Source organism: Palaemon carinicauda, chromosome 3, assembly GCF_036898095.1.
Source record: "Palaemon carinicauda isolate YSFRI2023 chromosome 3, ASM3689809v2, whole genome shotgun sequence".
NCBI lineage: Eukaryota > Metazoa > Arthropoda > Malacostraca > Decapoda > Palaemonidae > Palaemon > Palaemon carinicauda.
Genome location: NC_090727.1, coordinates 116197590 through 116220959, shown reverse-complemented (window position 1 = coordinate 116220959; position 23370 = coordinate 116197590). Strand labels below are relative to the sequence as shown.

The 23370-nt window shown below is 36.2% G+C and overlaps 1 protein-coding gene across 1 annotated transcript in view; it reads right to left on the bottom strand.

Annotated features, from left to right (window-relative positions):
- LOC137638419 (E3 ubiquitin-protein ligase RNF10) overlaps window positions 1-23370 on the bottom strand; it is a 93146-nt gene that overhangs the window by 7420 nt on the left and 62356 nt on the right. Inside the window, exons 8-12 of the mRNA XM_068370471.1 lie at window positions 15182-15337; window positions 14795-14932; window positions 8750-8925; window positions 8238-8370; window positions 3327-3447 (exon numbers count right to left, since the gene is read on the bottom strand). Of these exons, the coding sequence (XP_068226572.1) occupies window positions 3327-3447; window positions 8238-8370; window positions 8750-8925; window positions 14795-14932; window positions 15182-15337 (724 nt within the window). The remainder of the gene's footprint in view (window positions 1-3326; window positions 3448-8237; window positions 8371-8749; window positions 8926-14794; window positions 14933-15181; window positions 15338-23370) is intronic.

The window sequence follows — 23370 nt, the reverse complement described above, 5'->3', positions numbered from 1 at the left end:
AGCCAAAAAGTTAAGGTCTAATTCAGTTCAGTACTTAAAAACTCCAGTTACCTTAAACAATACAATAGAAATATAAATAAAATGCCACCCTCTTCAGCAAAAATTACCAAGGATTTAGCAACTTTCATCCACAGGCATATTCTTACTCTCCTACTTTATGGTACAGTGTGTAACAAAATGACAAATGTTCCACCTTATTCAAGGCCAGTCCATTTTTCATAAAAGTTTCCTTCTCCATAATTTTACATTTGATATTCAAGTAACTTTCAGGCATCAGAAATCTTCCTTATTGCTATTTTGTAATCCAAAGACCCTCTTTGTAACATTCAGTACACAAAATTATTGAACTTTCCTAACTACATTTTCCACTGGCTGTCATTCAGTGGACTTGGGCCCGAAGGGCCTTCCCCTTTGCCCCATCGCAAAGGGGCTCATAGGCAGTGGATTCTTGGTCAGTGGGAGGGATTGATGAAATGAACAGGACACGATACCGAGTGGATCATGGAGACCGTCCACGGTTCGGCCCTGAGCTGCATCCACCTGGTCCAGCAGCTTTGAAGACATCCCCCCCACTGGTGGACGAGCAGGGGGATGACCTCTCGTAGCGTTTGCGGTTTATACCACCACCTCTCTGGTGTTTGCCTCCACGGATGAAATTGCTGCCTTTCCCGCCCTAACAGGAAAGGTATTCTTAGACACCTTAAAGTTTTGGGATGGCTGCCGTTTTCTTCGATGACACTTCACCTTGAGTGGTCTTTGAGGGGTTGGTGGTCTGTAGGGCCGAGCTGTAAGGGCCCTATGAAGGGGGGGGAGTCCGTGTTGGACTTCTTCCACCTTTCCGCAGCCGGCTCGACGAGCTCAAAGAGGAAGGACCCCTCCATGGAGGAGGTTCGAAGCCTAGTGATCTCAGCATTCGGGACCTGCTGGTGAAATCTCTCGGACACCGCATCCCTAAGTTTCAAAATGGTGTTGACACAGGGTCACTACCTGGTGGACCAGAAACTCAATGGTGCAAGTACCCAAGAGAAGGAAAGTCTCCAAGGCCTTCCTGGTACAATCCTTAGAGAAATCCTCAGTTCGCACCAGGATTCCTATTAATCCTAACCAATGATCCAGCAACGAAGTAGCCTGCATGGCATACTTCGCAACCTTTCCTTGGTTTAGAATCTCAGACACTGAGAAAGAGACCCGACGTAAAGAGAGCCTCTCGAGAGAAACTCCCTCGGTCAGCTCTTCCAAGGAGTGGGAGTGACATAGTCGAGACTGCCTCGTCTATGAAGTCGTAATATCTCCTCTGGCTAACACCCAAAGGTGGGAGGAGTTTAGCGGACGAGGATGAGAGGACGCTGGTTCGATGGATGATAGAGCGTCTCTCGAGACGGAGATAGTATACGTGTCTCGTGATCGCTGACAAGCAGGTAAACGTTGCCAAGCAGGTGATTGGTACCAAGCAGGCAAACGTTGACGAGCAGGCGATTGCTGAGAAGCAGAAGAACGCGGCCAAGCAGCTGAACGCTGCCGAGTAGGCGAACGCTTGCGAGCGGGCAAACTTGCTCTTCCCCTGAACGCTGGTGAGCAGGTGAACGCGGCAAGGCAGGGGACTGTTGACGGGCCGGCAATTTCTGTGGAGGACACTATTCCCGTGTTGTCTGCGATTCTTGCGTAGCGAACGATTCACGAGTGAGCGAACGCTTAGGAGGAGTACGAGACGTTCGATGTCAATGGTCAGTTGGAAGAGGCGATTCACATGTAACCCCACATGTAGGTGATGCACGAGAAGTCGAACGTTAACGTTGGTCAGGCAACTGACGAGCTAGACTCGGTGTAGACGTAGCATGATGACGATGGTCGAGCGATTCATACGTTGAAAGCGTCAGAAGACTATTTACGAGTAACCGACTGTACCGGTTTTACAAGAAAAAATGCTCATTGACGATCACACGGAACACGAGTACTGTATGATGATGATGGTCAGGCGATTTACGAGGTGAACGCGTAGATGATTCACGCTCTGCCGAACGATGGAGACTGTCGAGTAGGCGAATGTTGGGCAATAGCCTGGCGAGACATGGAGAGACGAAAGGAGGTCTGAGATGGAGATGAAGGTCGAACAACCTCTTCCGCAGAAGATGACTGAGGAGGAGTGGAAGCCAAGAGATACCTCTTGGTCGAAGGAGCAGGACCACCCTACAGGCGGAGAGGAGGACAGACACGGTGAGGTCGCCTGACGCCGACGTGACGGTGAAGGAGAGCGAGATCAGCAAGCTGATCGACAGCAGGCCTGTGAAGAAGAATCTGTATGCGAGACCCTTTACTAACCTTGCTCTCCCCCTGAAGGATGTTCATCAGGGGAAGGAGAGAAGACCTCAGCACCGAAGATGGTGAAGCTGGTGGAACAGCTGACAAGCTCTCCGACACCACAACGTTAACAACTTACAAAGGGTCGACGTCCGATGATAGCTCAGCACCCCGATGCAAAAACTGCAGTAACGCCTCCTTCGAAGGATCGCCAAGCAACCCCAACGAGAGCCACAGCTGTAAAAGATGAGAAAGAGACACAGCCTCACTCGGAGGGAGAGCCGGGACAACCCCATAAGGGGAGGTTGTACAGTCTTTCGAGGACCGAGGTCGGCCGGCAGTTAAATGGCCTACGCTACTACTTGTCGGTTCCCTGGAGGAAGCCATCTGAGTAGGAGCTTCGGAGGAAGGTCGGGAGACTGAGGAAGAAGCCTTGGGTTTCTTCTGCTTTGAAGCAACCTTCGAAGGACAAGAGTCCCGCTTACACTTCTTCCAACTACGCCCATACCTCTCCTACTGGGAGGAAGACCACTCCCGACATTCAATACACTTATCAATATCACCGCGCTGTCGTCTGCAGACAGGGCAAAGGCTGTGGGGATCTGTTTCCACAGCAGACATGAAATTTCCGCAGGTGCAGCCTTCATTACCCGTTCAAGTCTGCATGGCGGTCGATAAACACAGAGCACACAAACACTAAAAAGAAAAAGCAAAAACAGATTAATGGCAGTCCAAAAATTGGAGAGAATGAAGGTCGGTGACAACCGCACTCTATATGAACCAAAAGTAAAGTGATCGCAATCACAGGTGTGCAAGTGGAAGGGGTAGCAGACTACCCGCCTACCCCCCACCAACTAGAGGGATGGGTAGTTAAACCTCACTAGTATACCCCTATAAATAGCGTGGTTTGTATTCCAGTTACGGAACAGATATTTTACTTGAGCAATGTAATGAAAAGTATTCCATGTTAAAATAAAGGTTCAACATTTGCATTGCACTGTTTGGTATAACTGTGAGCTACTACTTACTTTGCCTTCCTACACCTGACCCGCCAGTGACTCCAAGAGATGGCCATACCGTTCCACTGTTCCCAAAATTCTTAGGTTCACTCTGTGAATGTGGAAGCTTGGTTTGGCCTTCACGAATCATCTGAGAAAAAGATAAAATAAGTCATCAGCAACTTTCCAATTTTGTACTTTTCTTTATTCAAATTACTCAAACAGTATTAGAATTATTGAGTGTTTCAATCATGAACATATTCATACTCTTGATAAAACTTGCATACAATCCGGAAAACCAACCACCTGCTTTTAGGATCTATACTTTTTAACTTCAATAAAGGGAATATTATGAAGTACAGTGGTCATTATCTTTTAGAACTTGAAAGATAAATATAATCTAGTTATAAATGTCACTAAAAACTTTAATAATAATATAATAGTCATATCTCTTCATGAAAGAATCTGCTTACGAAATTTTCAAGCTGCGAATATTTCTATGACACCCTTTGCAAAAAATGTTTCATGTTAAGAAAAGACTGGCCAGCCAGACCAAGAATAAAATAAGTCACCCATTAAAAAAGTTGAAGAAAATGGGTTCACACAATAGCAATGTAGCTGTAGTCTATAGTAGAGGTAACTGTAATAGTACATTACATACGGAACTGTATATTTTGTATATGTACGGTATTGTACTGTATGTATTGTATTATTCCCTTTATTATTACATTATGTTGTAAAAACTACTTAATTTACAAGTATTAACAGTTAGTTTAGGTATAATGAATGGTTCAAATGTATTTGACAGTACAGTATTTCATTGTGGTTATACTGTAGCTTTATTATAAGAGTTGATGTGGTGTTTTATAGGGTTTGGAACGAATTAGGCAATTTACACGTAAAATGCGACTCTACACGAAAAATTCACGTTACGAAAGCCACTCCAGAACTAATTAATTTTGTGTTGCAAGGCATTGACTGTACTAAAATTATTAAAAATCTGAGAGTAGTTTATATTGTAACAGAATCTTATAAATAGCTAATTGGCCTCATTTGGATTATGACTATGAACTAAATTATCATCGGCATTAAACATGAATTTTTGACCAATTCAAGAGTGCCTGAGCATACAGTCCACACAACTTCACCACAGACATTTATAGGTCTCTTTTCAATAAAATTATAAGCAGTGTAGTGTATTATCTGCATACTTACATTTTCATCATTTCATTTAAAGATTGAAATTTTCATTTTACTAAATAGAATTTAGATTATTTCATGATCAGCAAAATTCATAATCTGTAGGGCAGAAAGTCTGGGACTGGCTAAGCTGATTATACAGCTCTTCGTCCTGTTCTTGTGTTTGATGTGGTGATCTGCATGTTACAAGTAAGGACATTTATTTTCCTATGGTGTTGATATTTGGACCTGTCACTTCACATTTGGTTTCTAATATAATTTCAATGGGGTTTAAGTGATTTTTGAAGTAGAACATTACCCTCCCCAGCCCCCCCCCCCCCCTTTTTTTTTTTGGCAAGATCCTTCTTGAATAGCTTGAAACCTGGGATTTCGTATTCTCCGATAAAAGCCTTTGTTTTTTTTTTGTTTTTTTGAATCCTGGTCTTGGTAATGCCTATGAAATCTAGTTCCCAACAAGCTATCATTGCCTTGAAATTTTCCATTTTGTTCCTGACTTGGCATTGAATTGAAGAAATTTTCTATCTTTTTTTCTTCCTCTCTGGCTTAGCTAGTTTCTCTTATTTACCAGCGTTTTAGTTTTAATTTTATCTGGATTATCTAAGTATTCTGCCAAATTTCCTCCATTTGTTGTTGGAGGATTTTCTAAGGGTCTAGTGTGTTCTTAGTCGGATGTTTAAGTGAAAGGACAGGCTGAGATTAAGTTGGTTTCCGTATACTCTCTTGCCTTCTTCACTAAAGTTATTCCGTCCCTTTTGTAGAATTTCCTCTGGCCGTAGAAAGTGTCCCAAAGATGTATAAATTTAACTTTCTTTTTGTTGGCATGTGGACTTGAGCATTGAGTCTTGGAAGAATACCTACAACTACTGTACAATATTATTGATATTGTTCCTAGCATTCAAGTTTTCTTCTTTTCTAGCTGTTTACCCAATGGTTGTTTGGCCAGCAGCATCTTTTCTTAAGAGTAGATTGTTTCCGGTTGCCTGAACAATAATAGTGGTCTTGTTCTCTGTTATAGTTTTACTAACCACTTCTATCTTCTGTGCGTTGGCACCTGGATAGGACCCGACCTTTCTCCTCTTTTTGAGGACGAAGTGCTCCCCTCTGTCCTTTACCAGTCAGTCTCTCCAATTAAAAAAAGTCTCATCTTCCTCTCCCTCTGCTAAGGGGAAGAATCTGTTTTTGGTGGTAGTTACATTTCTAGACATTTGTTTAGTCTTCTTGACCTTGGCTACTCTTCCTCTAGTGGGTACATGAACTTGTTGCTTTTGTTGGTTATTTCCTCTCTAGGTTCTGTCCTTCATTTTACCTTATTTTCTATTTCTTGGATACTAATCCAATTTTTCTACATCATCATCTATGACTTCTTTGTTCCTTATTTCTAACTGATGGAACTTGGGCATTATCTCTATCCATCGTTTTCTTAGTTCTTGGTTTTCTTTTTCAATTCTTATATTTCCTGTTCCTGCTGACAGAACAGGCATAAGGCATACACTATTACTGTGGAGGTTTGCAGCGCACCCTTCTTTGAAGTCTACGCACCTTTTGTTCATTTGGCATTTCGCACATTTGTGTTTAACTTCAGCTTCTCACTAATTTCTGTGACATTGTCTAATGTGTATCTTTTTGGAAAAGACAGCTAATAACTTATATAATTATTAGCTTTGTGACCACTACTGTAAAAAGGGCGGAGGTGGCTGATAATTACCCACCTGCTGCCGCATCAGCTTAATCCTGGGCGACTTTCATTCTTTACTGTCACCAACCTCCCATAATTGCTACCAAACCAACAATTAAGTCTCCTCAACGTGGGGCTGTCCCTAACATGCCACAGCTCCCAACTGAGCAACACAAGGAAGAAGCTGTCTAATTAGCCCCAGCCAACAACTACATCTCCGATACATTCATCACGTAAATATATTACAGTGGTGGCTAAAGAGTTATATTTATTAAGTATTTAGGTTTTTAATTTTGATCATTATCAAAGACTGATAATTTTTCCACAATGATTTAGCTGATATTTTGATAGATGTAGCAATAATACTTTAATACCATGCTTAATCAACTCTCTTTTTATTGAGCAATGTTTCAAAGTATTATGTCCCTGGAACCAAGTCATTAGAAATGTGAAGAATGTAAGAGTCGAGTAAGCAACTTTCAAACGACAATCATTGAATTCAGGTATCGTGAGTTTTGTTGCATACAGTACAACAGGGACTAATTATGCCCTATATTTCACAATAGTAAAGTTCTCACACTGTGGTCTACTTAAATTGCCCATTGATAATCCATCTCACGAAATATTTGAAATCAGTAAAATACCCCTACCTAATCTGGACTTTGCTTTTCTTTTTTTCTTAACCAAAGCTTTCTAATGAAATTGTTGAGTAAAATACTTTAAACAAATTTACAGTTTTAATTTAATTGAAATACTTTAGTACAGTAAATATACATAAAACCTGATATTTACATTAAAAAAAAAAAAAGTTAAGATAAGGATTTTTGGAAAGCTATAGCTTTATTAAAATCATAACACCTCTACAGTAAAAAGTGTTGTAATTTCCTGTTCATTTCACCCTTAATGGAACTATATAACTGTATTAGTGATTTTAAGGAACTTTGAAATAATCAAAAATTTGTCAACTAAATTCACTAATTCTTTAAATGTTTTTATCCTTGTAAGACTGGGAGGAATGTACAGAGGAAAGGTCCCCTTTTTTTATTTGTTTGATGTCGGCTAACCCCCCAAAATTGGGGGAAGTGCCTTGGTAAATGTATGAATTATATTTCAACTTTTTAGAAAGCCAAATAAAATGTACATTACTGCACTGAATATTGATGAATTATGTTCTCTATTTACTAAATAGTTAAAAAATGCCAAGCTGATCCACGAAAATGAAGAATTTTTTGATAAAATACTAACTTTACTAATTATTACTGATGGATAATTTCCACAGAAGTATACTTGAGTAAAGTAAGAATATAAAAAAAAAAAAAAAAAATTCTGTGATTGTAGGCCATTCCTGATTGAATGCAGTACAGTGTATTGTAGCTCTAGAATGTTTGGTTCTGTGAATATTTTGACCTTCTTTCATGATAAAATGTTAACACTTCCTAATTATCATACATTCTTACACACAGCAAAGTTTTGCTCATTATTACCTTTAGGGCGATATCACAGCTACACCATGGCACCATAACGTGAAAATCAATGAAGGATGTGCAGTGAATATAATAGCAGAACTTATATAGGAATCACTACCGATTCATAACTAGGGCCCCGGCTTTTGATGATTTGCAATGTAGGCTAATATACTAAAAATGTTAGTCTATAAAAGGGTAAATGGACTTTATAATGGTTTCATAAGAATTGTTATTTCATATCCTATCACATACTATATTAATAGTATTAAAAAACAAACAATCCACTCTAACCTGATTCTATTAGTGACAGATCTACAAACAACACCGAGCTGAAACTTGTTAGAATGAACACAGTATTTCAGAAAAAAAATTTCTTTACCATCAAGTCTCATCTCAATTATTAAATTAGCCCTATATAACTATTGATATTTGGTCAAGTGGTCTGGTTACCTTGTAATATTTATCCTTTTTAAAAATATAATCCATTTTTCTTTTCATAATGCCTTTTGGTGTTTTGGTTTTAATTCACTCAACACTCAACAAGTAGTTTACAAATTATCTATGATTCGAAGTAGTTACAAATGAAGAAGAAATACTCACTCTAGCAAATGAAACTCCTGTACCATTAGTGTCAGTTGATGATCCGTACAAAGAATCAGAAGTAGGGCTTGTGCTGCAATCACTTCCAGCAGGTACACTCTGATTTGCTGCCTCTGGCACCATTGTCATGACACTGAAAACAACATATGAAAGTTGAAGAGTAAAATTATATGAAAAATACTTTAAATATACCAAATCATGTAACACAGGCATGGGCAACCTGCGGCCGTCGATGTGTTGTTGTGCAGCCCTCAATGTTTAGGTTACTGAAACTATAATTATTTATACCAGTAATCATCATTACCAAATAAAAGATGTCAGTTTCATGTAAACTTTCACACAAATATAAGTAAAACATGGAGGAATGGCAAGATAATTTAGTATATATTGTACAAGCAATATTTTTTGTAAGTATCATCACATTGGACGCTCTCACTTGGATATAAATAAGTGTGGCCCTCGTTGATGAATAGTTGCCCATGCCTGATGCTAAACGTGCATTAGAACCAAACCTGCTTGGAAAGTCATCAGCAAATGCCGGAAACTGTTTTAGAGAGTCTATCTTCATGTTTGTTGCTCCTTTACTTCGACCGAGCATTCGGTCTTCCTCTGCCTGAACACGCTTCTCAATTTTCCTCTCCTCTCGGGCTCTTTTATTTCGTTTTTTACGCCTCATCTCTACTTGATCCTGAAGAAAAGGAAACAGACTTTGATATTTTTTAGGAACATTTTATGGCAACTTAAGATAAAACTGCAAAGAAAATTACGATAATATTGCTAATACTATACTCCCACCAAGTAATTGGGAATTTAGCTTGACAGGAAAAATGTAGCACCACCTATATGCACTATTATCCTGAAAAGGATTTTACAATTTATGTTAGGTTATTGCAGTTGATTTGCAAGTAGTGGTCACCAAAGAAAATTACTTATAAGGATAACTGGACATTCTGATTTCCAGAACAAAAAGGAGTTTGCAATGAATAAAGATAATATGCCTAACTGAAACCAAGGTAAGACTGAGGGCAAACTGCAATGCAATGCTTATAGCTGGAAGTTTTCCAAACACTGTTGATGGCTTCCCCTCCATGAACCATGCATGTTACTTAATTTTCAATAAAATCGAGAACTAATACTTTATGCTCTTTCCACAGCATCAGGAGTCATAAATTGCAAAGAGCAGCTTGAGGAGAGCCTCTTTCAACAGCAACAGGAATCATAGCAAGACAAACTACAAAGAGAAGTTTGATGAGAGCATCATTCAACAGTATCAGGAGTCATGGCAGGCTTGTATCTACATAGAGCAGCTTGAAGAGCACATCTTTCAATGGTATCAGGTGTCATAGAAAGACACTAACTGCAAAGAGCAGCATGAAGAGAGCATCTTTCAACAGGATCAGGAGTCATGGTAAGACTAACTCCAGAGAGCAGTTTTAAGAAAGCATCTTTCAACAGTATCAGAAGGCATGGTAGGCCTGTAACTGCATAGAGGAGCTTGAAGAGAGCATCTTTCAACAGTATCTGGAGTCCATATAAGAATATAATTGCAAAGAGCAGCTTAGAGAGCATCTTTCAATGGTAGAAGGAGTCAGTAAGACTAACTGCAGAGAGCACCTTGAAGAGAGCATCTTTCAACCATATCAAGAGTCATAATAAGCCTGTAACTGCAGAAGAGCAGCTTGAAGAGAGCTTCTTTCAATGGTAGGAGGAGTCAGTAAAGCAAACTGCAGAGAGCAGCTTGAAGAGAGCATCTTTCAATGGTATCAAGAGTCATATTAAGCCTATAACTGCAGAGAGAAGATTGAAGAGAGCATCTTTCAACAGTGTAAAGAGTCATAATAAGACTGTAACCATCTTTCAATGGTATAAGGAGTTATAGCAAGACTAACTGCAAAGAATAGCTTGAAGAGAGCATCTTCCAATGGTATCAAGAGTCCTTGTAAGACTGCAACTGCTTAGAGCAGTTTGAAGAGAGAACATCTTTCAATGGTAACAGGAGTCATAGTAAGACTAACTGCAAAGAGCAGCTTGAAAACAGCATCTTTCAATGGTAGGAGTCAGTAAGACTGTAACTGCAGAGAGCAGCTTGAAGAGAGCATCTTTCAACCGTATCAAGTCATAATAAGCCTGTAACTGCAGAGAGCAGCTTGAAGAGAGCATCTTTCAATGGTAGGAGGAGTCAGTAAGACTAACTGCAGAGAACAGCTTGAAGAGAGCATCTTTCAACAGTATCAATTGTCATAATAAGCTTGTAACTGCAGAAGAGCAGCTTGAAGAGAGCATCTTTCAATGGTAGGAGGAGTCAGTAAGACTGTAACTGCAGAGAGCAGCTTGAAGAGAGCATCTTTCAACAGTATCAATTGTCATAATAAGCTTGTAACTGCAGAAGAGCAGCTTGAAGAGAGCATCTTTCAATGGTAGGAGGAGTCAGTAAGACTGTAACTGCAAAGAGTAGCTTGAAGAGAGCATCTTCAACAGTATGAAGAGTCATAGTAAGACTGGAACTGCAAAGAGCAGCTTGAAGAGAGCATCTTCCAATGGTATCAAGAGTCATTGTAACTGTAACTGCTTAAAGCAGTTTGAAGAGCACCTTTCAATGGAATCAGAAGTCATAGTAAGACTAAGTCCAGAGAGCAGCTTGAAGAGAGCATCATTCGATGGTATCAGAAGTTATATTAAGATTGTAACTGCAGAGAGCAGCTTGATGAGAGCATCTTTCGATGGCATCAGGAGTCATAGTAAGACTGTAACTGCAAAGAGTAGCTTGAAGAAATCATCTTTCAATGGTATCAGGAGTCATAGTAAGACTGTAACTACAAATCACAGCTTGAAGACATCATCTTTCAACCAACAGTATCAGGGGTCATGGTAAGTTTGTAACTGCTTAGAGCAACTTCAAGAGACAATATTAAATGTGAATATGAAAGATCTCACATAAGATAGCTATGCTAACTGCAGCTTCACAAGGAATCAAAGACATTAATAAAGAAGTGTTAGATTGTATAAAGTTAAGAAAAAGGTATTGATTATTTCTTATATACCGTATATACATGTGCAACATGCAATCTCGTGTATTGACACCAAATTTTCACACGCTAAAAAAATTATTCTAACATGTATCTCTTGTATCATGCAATGTCTTTTTTCTAGAGGGAACATTAGGCTTTCTTATGCTAGATTTCCGTACCCCAAAAACTGTTGACAGTACAGTAAGTTACAATTCTACTTAGGATAAATGGTTACTTCTACCCATCCTACACTAGCTCCATAATGATAATATCTATTATTACTAGTATTTGTGATATTACCAGTACAATATTATTATTATTGGTAGTAGAGGCATTTAAATATCGTATTTCCCGAGTCATAAGACGCTACAAGTGGTAAGACGCAACCTTAAATTAGCAAGGAAGTTTTAAAAAAAAAATTGAGGGTTTTAAAACCTCTTAGTCATTGGACTCTAGCGTGATTATTGTCTGGCATAGTAACTTTACATATTTTGGGTGTATTATGGAATGTTTAAGTTATTATTATTATTATTATTATTATTACTTGCTAAGCTATAACCCTAGTTGGAAAAGCAGGATGCTATGAACCCAGGGGCTTCAACAGGGAAAATAGCTCAGTGAGGAAAGGAAACAAAGAAAAAAGAAAATATTATAGGAACAAACTAATATTAAAATAAATATCTCCTATATAAACTATAAAAAACTAACAGAACAAGAGGAAGAAAAATAAGAGAGTAGTGTGCCCGAGTGTACCCTCAAGCAAGAGAACACTAACCAAGGACAGTGAAAGACCATGGTACAGAAGCTATGGCACTACCCAAGATTAGAGAACAAAGGTTTGATTTTGGAGTGTCTTTCTCCTAGAAGAGCTCCTCACCACAGCTAAAGTCTCTCTTCTACCCTTACAAAGAGGAAAGTGGCCACTGAACCATTACAGTGCAGTAAGAAGAATTGTTTGGTAATCTAAAGTGTTTTCAGGTGTATGAGGACAGAGAAGAACATAAAAGAATAGGCCAGACTATTTGGTGTGTGTATGTAGGCAAATGGAAAATGAAACGTAACCAGAGAGAAGGATCCAATGCAGTACTGTCTGGCCAGTCAAAAGACCCCATAACTCTCTAGCAGTAGTATCTCAACGGGTGGCTGGTGCCCTGGCCAACCTACTACCTTTAAATTAGCTATATGCCGATTATCCCAATTTTATTTACATATTCACATAAGAAACCACTAAACCAGTCGTAGTTTCCACCACAATCACACAGTCATAGTGTCCGGTGTTTCTAGTGTTGTTTACATGAAAGCAGTGTGGCCAAAGGTTCGTGAAATTCTGGCAAAGAGGTTAAATTCTAGTAATACTGCCAAAATTCCTCATAGCCTGTAAATTTTCACACAAAATGTAATTCTTGATTAAAGAAATCTAGAAATTCATTTTAGGTGAAATACTTTTGCTACTGTTTATGTGATTCTAGGTCTAGTTACTTTTCTGCTAACTTAGTAATACTGCACTCAACTAACAGAGAAGTTTTTCCAAGGCCGTATTCAGAAACTGACTGACTATACTATTTTGGAACTCAGGCAACAAAGTCATTATCAATATATTGCTTTATTACAAAATATCAACCACATATGAGAAAATAGACATATACTGCATAAACAACTAATATGTCATAGCGTCTTCTGTTACGAGACCAGTTTGCTTGTAGAAAGGGGTTGGCGAGTCATCAGCTGATTATCAAAAATTATTTACTACTGTAATTCATTAAATGAAGTGCAATATAAAAATAAATGAATATTACATATGAATGATAATTTTAAGGTTTATATTCTATCTCTCATGAGTTTGAGTGCTTCTATGTCAATAGTAGTGTTTGAGGGGTGTCAAATTCCCCTATACAACTTTTTCTCTAGTGTTAAGACGCAGGGTGATTTTGGGGGGCAGTTTTCGGGAAAAAAAGCGAGTCTTATGACACGGGAAATACAGTAATCAAATGGGAAATAAAACTTGTAATAAAGCCAAATTGCTGTTAACAACCAAAGTTACCGAACAAGAAACAGCTATTATTGATAACTGAATTTGCGAAGTCGTCAAAGTCATCATTGTTGAAGGTGTCATCGTTGTTGTCATGAAGTCTTCATCATCAAAGTCATCGCCTTCGAAGTTGACGTTAGTCGAATTTCAAATATTGTACAAGTAAACAACTACTGTACTTACAGGTATGTTGATAATGACATCAAGAAGAATAAAAATTATATATATTTTTTTTACTATGTACATAGTCACCATATAGTGACCTGACAGTGCAGTAGTTTCTCGAAAGAGGCCTCCTTCTGAGCAGGTCATTCCAGGTTCTAAGAAAGCAATAATTTTGAAACTAAATGCTATAGCTACTCTTGCAAGGGGCAAAACTTGGCCCTAATAAAAGTTACTTTGGGTTTACTTCAAACTCCTATGTTTTTGTTTCTCAATTTTTTTTTTTCACTGAAAAGCCATTTGAAACAAGTAAACAACTACTGTACTTACAGGTATGTTGATAATGACATCAAGAAGAATAAAAATTATATATATTTTTTTTACTATGTACATAGTCACCATATAGTGACCTGACAGTGCAGTAGTTTCTCGAAAGAGGCCTCCTTCTGAGCAGGTCATTCCAGGTTCTAAGAAAGCAATAATTTTGAAACTAAATGCTATAGCTACTCTTGCAAGGGGCAAAACTTGGCCCTAATAAAAGTTACTTTGGGTTTACTTCAAACTCCTATGTTTTTGTTTCTCAATTTTTTTTTTCACTGAAAAGCCATTTGAAAGATAATCTTATTCACTGAAAGTTGAACACTGGAAATTATCTTATTTAAATTGTTTATGTATTTTATCAAAGTATTAAGTCACTTTTAAAGGTGACAGATTGTAGATATTAAATAACCCCGTTTTCATCTTTAAATGACAAAAGACCATTAGTAAAAATTATTTCTATATTTTGATAAATCAGGCTTCGTTTTTTTTGTCAAGATTGGTTGAAGAGAGTTTAGTATGGGCTTTTAAAGCCATTGCATAACTTGTGGTAAACTATTCCTTTAAATCAACAAATATTGCTCCCCAAACAAATACATATGCTAGATGTACCAAATGCACACACAACCAAGGTATGGCCAGCATAATATATTCTCATCTGAGGAAATTTAGTCTTTTCTCCATTTTCCCAAGATTATTCCTATTAATTTCCACACTGCAGTCCATTTCACTCCCTTATATATACTGTAATGATAAGACCAATAGCTTTCAGCTTATATTAATTTGCTTCATTAAGAATATTCTAAGATAAGGATTCCATCATTCTAAGATCTATACAATTTTTTCAGGTCACAATCAATCAACCTTAATATCCTCACCATCTTCAATCCATCTACTGAAGGTAAATGACTGTTTAATGACATGCACAAAATAAAAAAGTGAGAGAGAGAGAGAGAGAGAGAGAGAGAGAGAGAGAGAGAGAGAGAGAGAGAGAGAGAGAGAGAGAGAGAGAGAGAGAGAGAGAGAGAGAGAGATAATACCTGAAACATTGACTCTGTGAGTTTTGATATTAATGGTTGACCCAATGCTACTTCCACGACATCAAAACTGCAAGCGACGGGTAGATGTCTCAGATACCGCAAGCGATTCCTCAAATCCTCCGACATAGATGTGGTTTCCTACAATTAAAATAATCCTTAAAGATATATCAGCTCACAAAAATCTGTAGTATTACTTGCATGTAGAAGTATTATTATTGAGGTGGCTTCTGCTCGGCCTTGAGGCATGCAATTTCAAAATCACAGAGTCTTGTTACTAATCAAAATGTCTGTCCCCTATGCACTTGAAAAATTGAGGGGCTATTTCAATCCTCTCCTACTACACTATATATGTACCAACAAAAATTTAAAACTATTGCAGATACTTACCTTCTCGAGCACCTGTGCTTTGATTACAGGTGGACAATTCTCCAATGAGCCATATTCTTGGACAAGCATTTTCACATTCAATGAATGAAGGTAAATCTGAGCTCCATTATTTGCTTGGTAAAAGAAGAATGTTGACTTGGGAGCATTTTTTGGACCCTGCAAAAAAATACAAAATTAATTTCTGTAATAATTATGACTATTATTGTCAAACAAAAGTGATGGGTATGGATACAACTGCCAATCAAAATCAAATTCATTAACCAGGGGGCAAAATCAAATATATTAACTGGGGGGGATAGGGCCCTAATCATGGGTAAATATTTGGAAAAAAAAAAAAAATATTTACCGACATCTTACTTAACTAAATTTTGTTATTTAGTACTACACAATTTGAATTTACAGTATAAACAAAAATGTGATCCTCAGTGATAATAACCATATCACTGGCAAATGGCTGAAGTTCTCCATGCAATGAAACAAGGAAGATAAAACTTGGAGGGTATATACATTCAAACACAAAATACAGTAACATTTAAATGAAAAAAGTTTGTCTTACATATCATTTGACTTTAATTTTCAAATAAAATACACGTAAACTATTTCAATGATAATTTGTTCGTTTCCTAGCTATACAAACTTTAGACCCTCAATAAGAGTACAGTATTACTTTAGCAAAGGTGAAACCACCAAAAAGAAATTAAAAAGGTAGTTGGTTATAACTCTCTAACGGTGGTGCAGGGAAACCCACACCCACCGGTCAATCAGTCCAGTAAGAATGCAGCATTCCCGCTATGAGAGGACATAGGGTTATCGAGCCTACTATCTATCCCTGCAAAACAGGGTGTCTGAGTACATTCCTCTTGCCTAGAATCAACCTCACTGGCAGCTCTGCAGCATTGTTAACTGCTCAAGGTGCCCCTGTTTCAACAACTTGCAAAGACTGTACAAGAGGGTCCCTTGTGACTTGTTAACAATACACTACAACAGTGGTGTCAGTCATCAACACCATTGAGTACCCCATCAAATTTTACTGGAAAGATTGAAGTTCTAGGAAAACTTGCTTTTACAGCAGGTTGATTTGCAGGGGCTTTTCTTTTAGTCCATGAACGTAAGCATCTCCAGGAGTAGCTAATAAAGTGGAAGTTTTACGGCAGGATATTCATCGTTAAGCCACCAGGAAAGATTCCCATTGTTAAAAAAAAAGATGTAGGAAAAATATAAATTGTTTTAATCTTTATTATTACTTTACTTTTTTAATAGTTCAGTAATTTTTTTCTTCATATTGTAAGCTCTTTATCCATAAAGTAGGGTCCCGAATTATGCGAGAATTTGGTCGATCAATGACCTCGTACAAATGGAAAATCGCATATTTCGAAACACACAACTAACGGAAATAATTCCATTGGGGCCATGGCAACCAGCAACTTGCCTATTCAAATGTGTTTACTACCCATTTCCAATACTTTCTATGTACTATACTGCATTCTTTTTTATATAAAATTATTCTTGTAAATAAATTAAATTTTTAATATGCTTTAAAGTTCTAATAACTTGAGAAAAGGTTAAAATCAAAACCAGGATGGGTGTAAACACCGTATATTTCCGTTATTACACGACCCAAAATACACAGATAGATTTTAATGTTTGTCATATCAATTGTATAAGACAACTGGTGAATAGTAAAACCATCACTCTATAGACTAGCTTTTGTTGTATCATTGAAAATCCAGAATTATCAAAATAAGGGCGATTTTATATCATGCGTTTCCTAAACACGCCAAAAAGCACAGTAAAAAACGACAACCAATCTTTTGTTTACGTTTATCTCTGATCATAACGAAGAAACAGACGCATTTACACATCTGTGTATAGGTTAGTTTTTGCATCAACAGTAATCTTACCAAGTATTGATTATATGTTGATTTTGCTATTACCAATGTTCTACTTAATTTTTCTTAGAACTTCCAAATAAATGAAATGAATGCCACTTATTTAATGTTTTTTTTTTATGACACCGCCTGAAACGGAAACCTTTCATTCGTTTACTGTACGCTCCATCTTCGATCATAATAAACAAACTAAGGCATTAAACGCGCATGATCAAAGTGATAAATAATATTAAAAGCTTTTAGTAAATATGTTATTACAAATATTATTTAACGTATCTATATAAATTCCTACTTACGTAGCAAAGCAGGAAAACTATTTTTTGCTTTTTGTATTTAATCGACAATAACAGACTGCCGCTAATGACTGAATGATAATTTACGATAATTCTAAACTGTTACTAAAGATGATTGTCCATTCCGTATCCAAAATACTTTTCCTAACTTTAATTATAAGTCAACTTGTACCCACTTCAATTATGAAACCATCTATAAAAAGAGTAAGAGAAGAAGCAAGTACTAGGCCGATTTTTAAAGTTATTGAACAATTAAGTTACGCTATAACGTTCGATGTGACAGAGATGGTGCGAGTTTGGAGAAAGTAAGGAAAATTTAATCATGATTGCTTTTAATATAATTAATACTTTGTGAAGCCACAAAGATTTCATTTGTTACACACACACACACACACACACACACACACACAGAGTGTGTGTGTGTGTTTTAAAAGTACTTAACAAAAAAAATGATACATTAAAACACATTGGAGATTATGTAATATTAACTAACTGTATAGATGGTTTGAATAAGTTAAGAAATGGTATTAACGATACTTTGTTGCTGTATTCTTACGCGCATATTGAGAGCGGCAGCTAGACATCAGCTGATCTGATCACAGCCAGAAGTAAAACAAAAAAGAAGTCAGCAATACTCGATTTTTAAAACACACCCGAAATTAAAAAACAAATGCACATGTTTTCTTAAACCGCAATTAACTATTTGAAGAGTAGCAATTTTCTAGAATAAAATTATGTATCCTAAAAAATTGTGGTTTGCTGACGAAATCGGATACCGTATTTTAAGCTACGATTGAAATGGATGTAAACACTATTTTTTTTTTTTTTTTCGTATTTCATTGACACTTAAGAAAACCGATTTTGGTTTCTTCATCTATTAGTAAGTATTGTATAACACGAGAGAGAGAGAGAGAGAGAGAGAGAGAGAGAGAGAGAGAGAGAGAGAGAGAGAGAGAGAGAGAGAGAGATATTTTCATAATTATTCTTTGTACTCAACAAAACCAATCTTTGCAAATCAAATGTAAACTTTAAAATATGACAAAATATTGCCGACTCGTTACCGAAGTTTAGGCTATTCACTGCCGATAAACGACCCAAGTCTACTCGTGAAAACCTTGAACACCCGAAGGGAAAAATAAAGCTTTTATATGCTGTACTAAAAAAAAAAAATAATGCTTTAATATACCATCATTAACACTACCATTAAAATTATCGAAAGGTTGGAGAAAGATAAAGATTGCCGAGAATGTAACCACAATTCGGTTTACATTTTGTCAGCTGGACTCGCACAGTTAACAGTTGATTTCATTGTTGATGTGGAATTTTATCCTTAAATAGGCTTATTATGAAATTATGTTAATAAGATGTAATGTTAATATTGTTTTGTAACATTTATTATAAATCACCGTATTTAGGGCTACCAATATACAGTGAACCCTCGCTACTTCGCGGTTCGACCATCGCGGATTCACCACTTCGCGGATTTTTTCCATAACCCATATATATACAGTAATATATATATATATATATATATATATATATATATATATATATATATATGTATGCATGTATTTATGTATATATGTAGGTATGTATATGTGTATACATATAAATATATATATATATATATATATATATATATATATATATATATATATATATATATATATATATATATATATATATATATATGTGTATGTATATATATATATATATATATATATATATATATATATATATATATATATATATATACATACACATATATATATATATATATATATATATATATATATATATATATATATATATATATATATATATATCTAAAGTAGGAAGATGTGATGTAATTCTAAGGGAAAAGTATGGGAAATATGTCTGGGTAATAAGCAAAGCTCTACCTCCTGTTTGTTTCTACATTATGATCAGAGATAAATGTAAACAAAACATTGGTTGCCATTTTTTATCGTGCTTTTTAGCATGTTTAGGAAATGCATGATATAAAATCACCTTAAATATTTGTGCCTGTTTTAGTTTAGGGTACTGTAGTACATGCATTAAGTGTTCTGTACATTAAAGGGTAGTTTGTTAACAGTACTACGTACAAGGGAAGGTTTTAAAAGTCTGAATATACATGTTGAATAAATAGGTAAATATGGTGTCACTACTTCGCGGATTTTCACCTATCGCGGCCGCGACTGGAACCTATCTACCGCGATAAACGAGGGTTCACTGTACTTGAAAAGATAATAGATTTGATACTTTTTGTAGTGCTTGACTAGCAGACTTTGAACAGCTTCGCAGATACAGAAAATTTATTTTTGAAAAATAGCTATCGCATAAAAGGGGAATCGTATAATTCGAACACGTATAATTCGGGACCTTACTGTAGTTTCATGATCCCCTTTCTTTGTTTTGATAGAGTAAAAGCCAGGGATCATATGTTAAAATTTCTAATAAGATTGAGTGAAGCCAGTTCAGATGTAAACAGGGTTAGGAATTAGTAGAGTAGAGGCAAACGTAGATAATAGCTTATTATGCTTGGGAATTGGGTCACTGGCCAGGTTTCTTGGTGTTGGCTGTGAAGTTATTTTTCTTGCCTAAGGTACTAAATAAAAACAAAGACAGAATGGTTTGCTGACCCAGGACACTACAAAGATAGCAAGTGAACCTTTCAGTGGAAAGTGTAGTAGAGGTATGTTGCATACAACATTGTTACTTATCTTTTACTGGTGAAAAATTTATGCTACTGCAAATGTCTTCCATAAGGAAATTTTTTGTCGGTGGCAATTGGAAGATGAATGGGAAAAAAGCCTCTATCAATGAAATCATTAAATTTTTTTAAGATGGGACCTTTGAACCCAAACTGTGAGATATTGTCTTTCATTAATACAGTGTCAACATGCATAGATATATATAAATGACACAGAATCTCTCGCATTGCTGTTTATGGCCACGTAGGTGGTGGTAGACTTAAAAGTTTCAGCCAGAGGCAAACTGTAAGTGATGTGATTGTCCAAACCTGCTGTCAGTATACGTAAATCATGGTCCACAATGCTGCGGGGTTCTCATTTAAGCTTGAAGCTTCCTTATGTCACAAGCTTGGAACTTTGTCTTGAATATGTTGACGTTGATCGAAAAGGCTCACTCTTGATGCTAAATGCTAAAAAATCTGCATGGCAAAATCAAATAGAACTTTATTCTGAAAAAAGGACTTTTATATTCGATATTTTATTTTTGTCTGTGTGACTTTGCAATCAAGAGGAGGGGCCACATCCATTTCCATGGGTAGAAAATAACTATGATATACTATGTAGCACAACTTGTAAGCCTTCTTTTTAACCCTGGATAGGTACGGTCCTCGGACACCCCTTTAAGGGTATACTCTGACGCGAACGACCCCGACGCCAAAAAAAATTCTTGAAAAATCAGTTTTTGCAGTAACCTCCTTTTTTCTTTTGCCAAAAAAAACTTCAATGAATGCTTAAAACAACTGTAAAGATAAATACTACTCATCTGCAGAAAAACTATTTATTATAAATATTTTAAAAAATTAAGTAGAAAAAAAAAAGACCTGACATAAAAATTCATAAAAAAAAAGTTTATACATATATACACAAATCCTTTTAGGAATTGATTCTTGAATGTTTAGGACACATCTTGATGTATTTTGGATGAAGTCAGACCCATGGAGGTGGAGATCTGAAATGAGAAAAAAAGGGTAACTTTTTTTGGCCAAAAAAATTTGTCCAAATTTCATGAATTTTTTTGGGTACCCAAATGAAATAGGAAGTGGCTAATTTTTTTTAGGGAATAAACATATGTTATCCTAAAATAGAAATATGTAAAAAAATCTTCATTATTTTGTAAATTACATTTATATCAGGGGCCATATCTAAAGGTAATTTTTTGAGTACTTGGAAATTTCGTAAAAAAATACATATATTTAATATATAATATGATATTTATGCATGTAAAAATATACTAAAATATCACAAATTCTATAGGGAACAAGAATATATATAGATAGGGCAGCTTACGCTTCGGATATGTCCACAAAATGGCCGCCAACCACACTGACTCAAGACTCCCTAATCTGCCACTTGAAATGTAGGAAGGGTATGTCAATTTCAAGGTGTTATTTACTAATCTAATTATTATTGGATATGCATAAAATTGTATGGTGGGTTGCTGGATAATTGTCGATTATTTTACGACTATAAAATTAAAATTCTGACCCAAAAAATTTTTTTTGAAGGGAAATAAAATCGAAAAAAAAAAATGTAAAACAATATTTTAGCTAAAAAAATTTGATGATATTCAATCAAAAAAAAAGTAAACAAAATTTTCCGACAAATAAACATCTAGAGGAATCATTACTCTGTGATAGTTCCTTAGTACGTAGTAATTTTGAAAGAATTGGGAAAAAACGAAAAAAGGGCAATCACCGGAAAATCGAACACATACCTATATATACGCCATATCTGGCTAAAAAAAAGATAGGCATGGGTAGCCAGATCATCTAGAAACACTTTCCAACACTATAAAAATATAAGTTTTGCGACACTACTTGCCAATTCCTTACGGTAACATGACTAAGCAAAAAAATGCAAAACAAATAAAAAGGGGCACTCGTGGAAAAATGGCCATTCTAATATACGGCATTTCAGAAAAAAAAAATTTCAGCCTCGTGCTAGGCAAACCATCAAGGCATATTTTCCGACAAATAAACATATAAATGAAATATTACTCTGTGATAGTTCCTTAGTACGTAGTAATTTTGAAAGAAATGGGAAAAAACGAAAAAATGGCAATCACAGGAAAATCGAACACATACTTATATATACGCCATATCTGGCTAAAAAAAAAATAGGCATGGGTAGCCAGATCATCTAGAAACACTTTCCAACACTATAAAAATATAAGTTTTGCGACACTACTTGCCAATTCCTTACGGTAACATGACTAAGCAAAAAAATGCAAAACAAATAAAAAGGGGCACTCGCGGAAAAATGCCCAACATTCTAATATACGGCATCTCAGATAAAAAAAAAGACATGCACGTGTTAGCCCAACCATCAAGGCACACTTTCTAACACATAAACATGAAAAAAAAATCAATAATATACGGCAATTCCTTACTACGTAGTAAATTTTTACAAATATTGAAAAAAAAACAGAAATTGGCAACCGCAGTTAAATACCCAATATACCAATAACTACGTCGTATCTGACAAAAACAAAATCACGCATGGGTAGCCAGATCATCTAGACACACTTTCCAACATTAAAAAAGCAAAAGTTTTACGACACTATTTCGCAATATCTTACGGAAAAATGACTTGGCAAAAAAATTAAAAAAAATTAAAAGGGGACACTCGCGGTAAAATGCCCGACATTCTAATATACGACATCTCAGATAAAAAGAAAGACATGCACGTGTTAGCCCAACCATCAAGGCACACTTTCTAACACATAAACATGAAAAAAAAATGAATAATATACGGCAATTCCTTACTACGTAGTAATTTTTACAAATATTGAAAAAAAAACAGAAATTGGTAACCGCAGTTAAATACCCAATATACCAATAACTACGTCGTATCTGACAAAAACAAAGTCATGCATGGGTAGCCAGATCATCTAGACACACTTTCCAACACTAAACAAGCAAAAGTTTTACGACACTATTTGGCAATATCTTACGGAAAAATGACTTGGCAAAAAAATGAAAAAAAAATGAAAAAGGGGCACTCGCGGTAAAATGGTCCTCGTGGTGATGAACGACATTTTAGCTAAAAAAAAAAACATGCACATGGTAGCCAAACAATCCACCAAGACTTTCCACAACTGATAACCTATACAAGTTGCACCATTCTACGACAATTTCATAATACGTAATAACTTTGATAATTATGCAAACTACCTCAGAAGGGTAAACTCGGACGCGAACGACCCCGACGCGTCTCAGAAATCGGGGAAGGAGTACAGCTACAGCAATGCACAT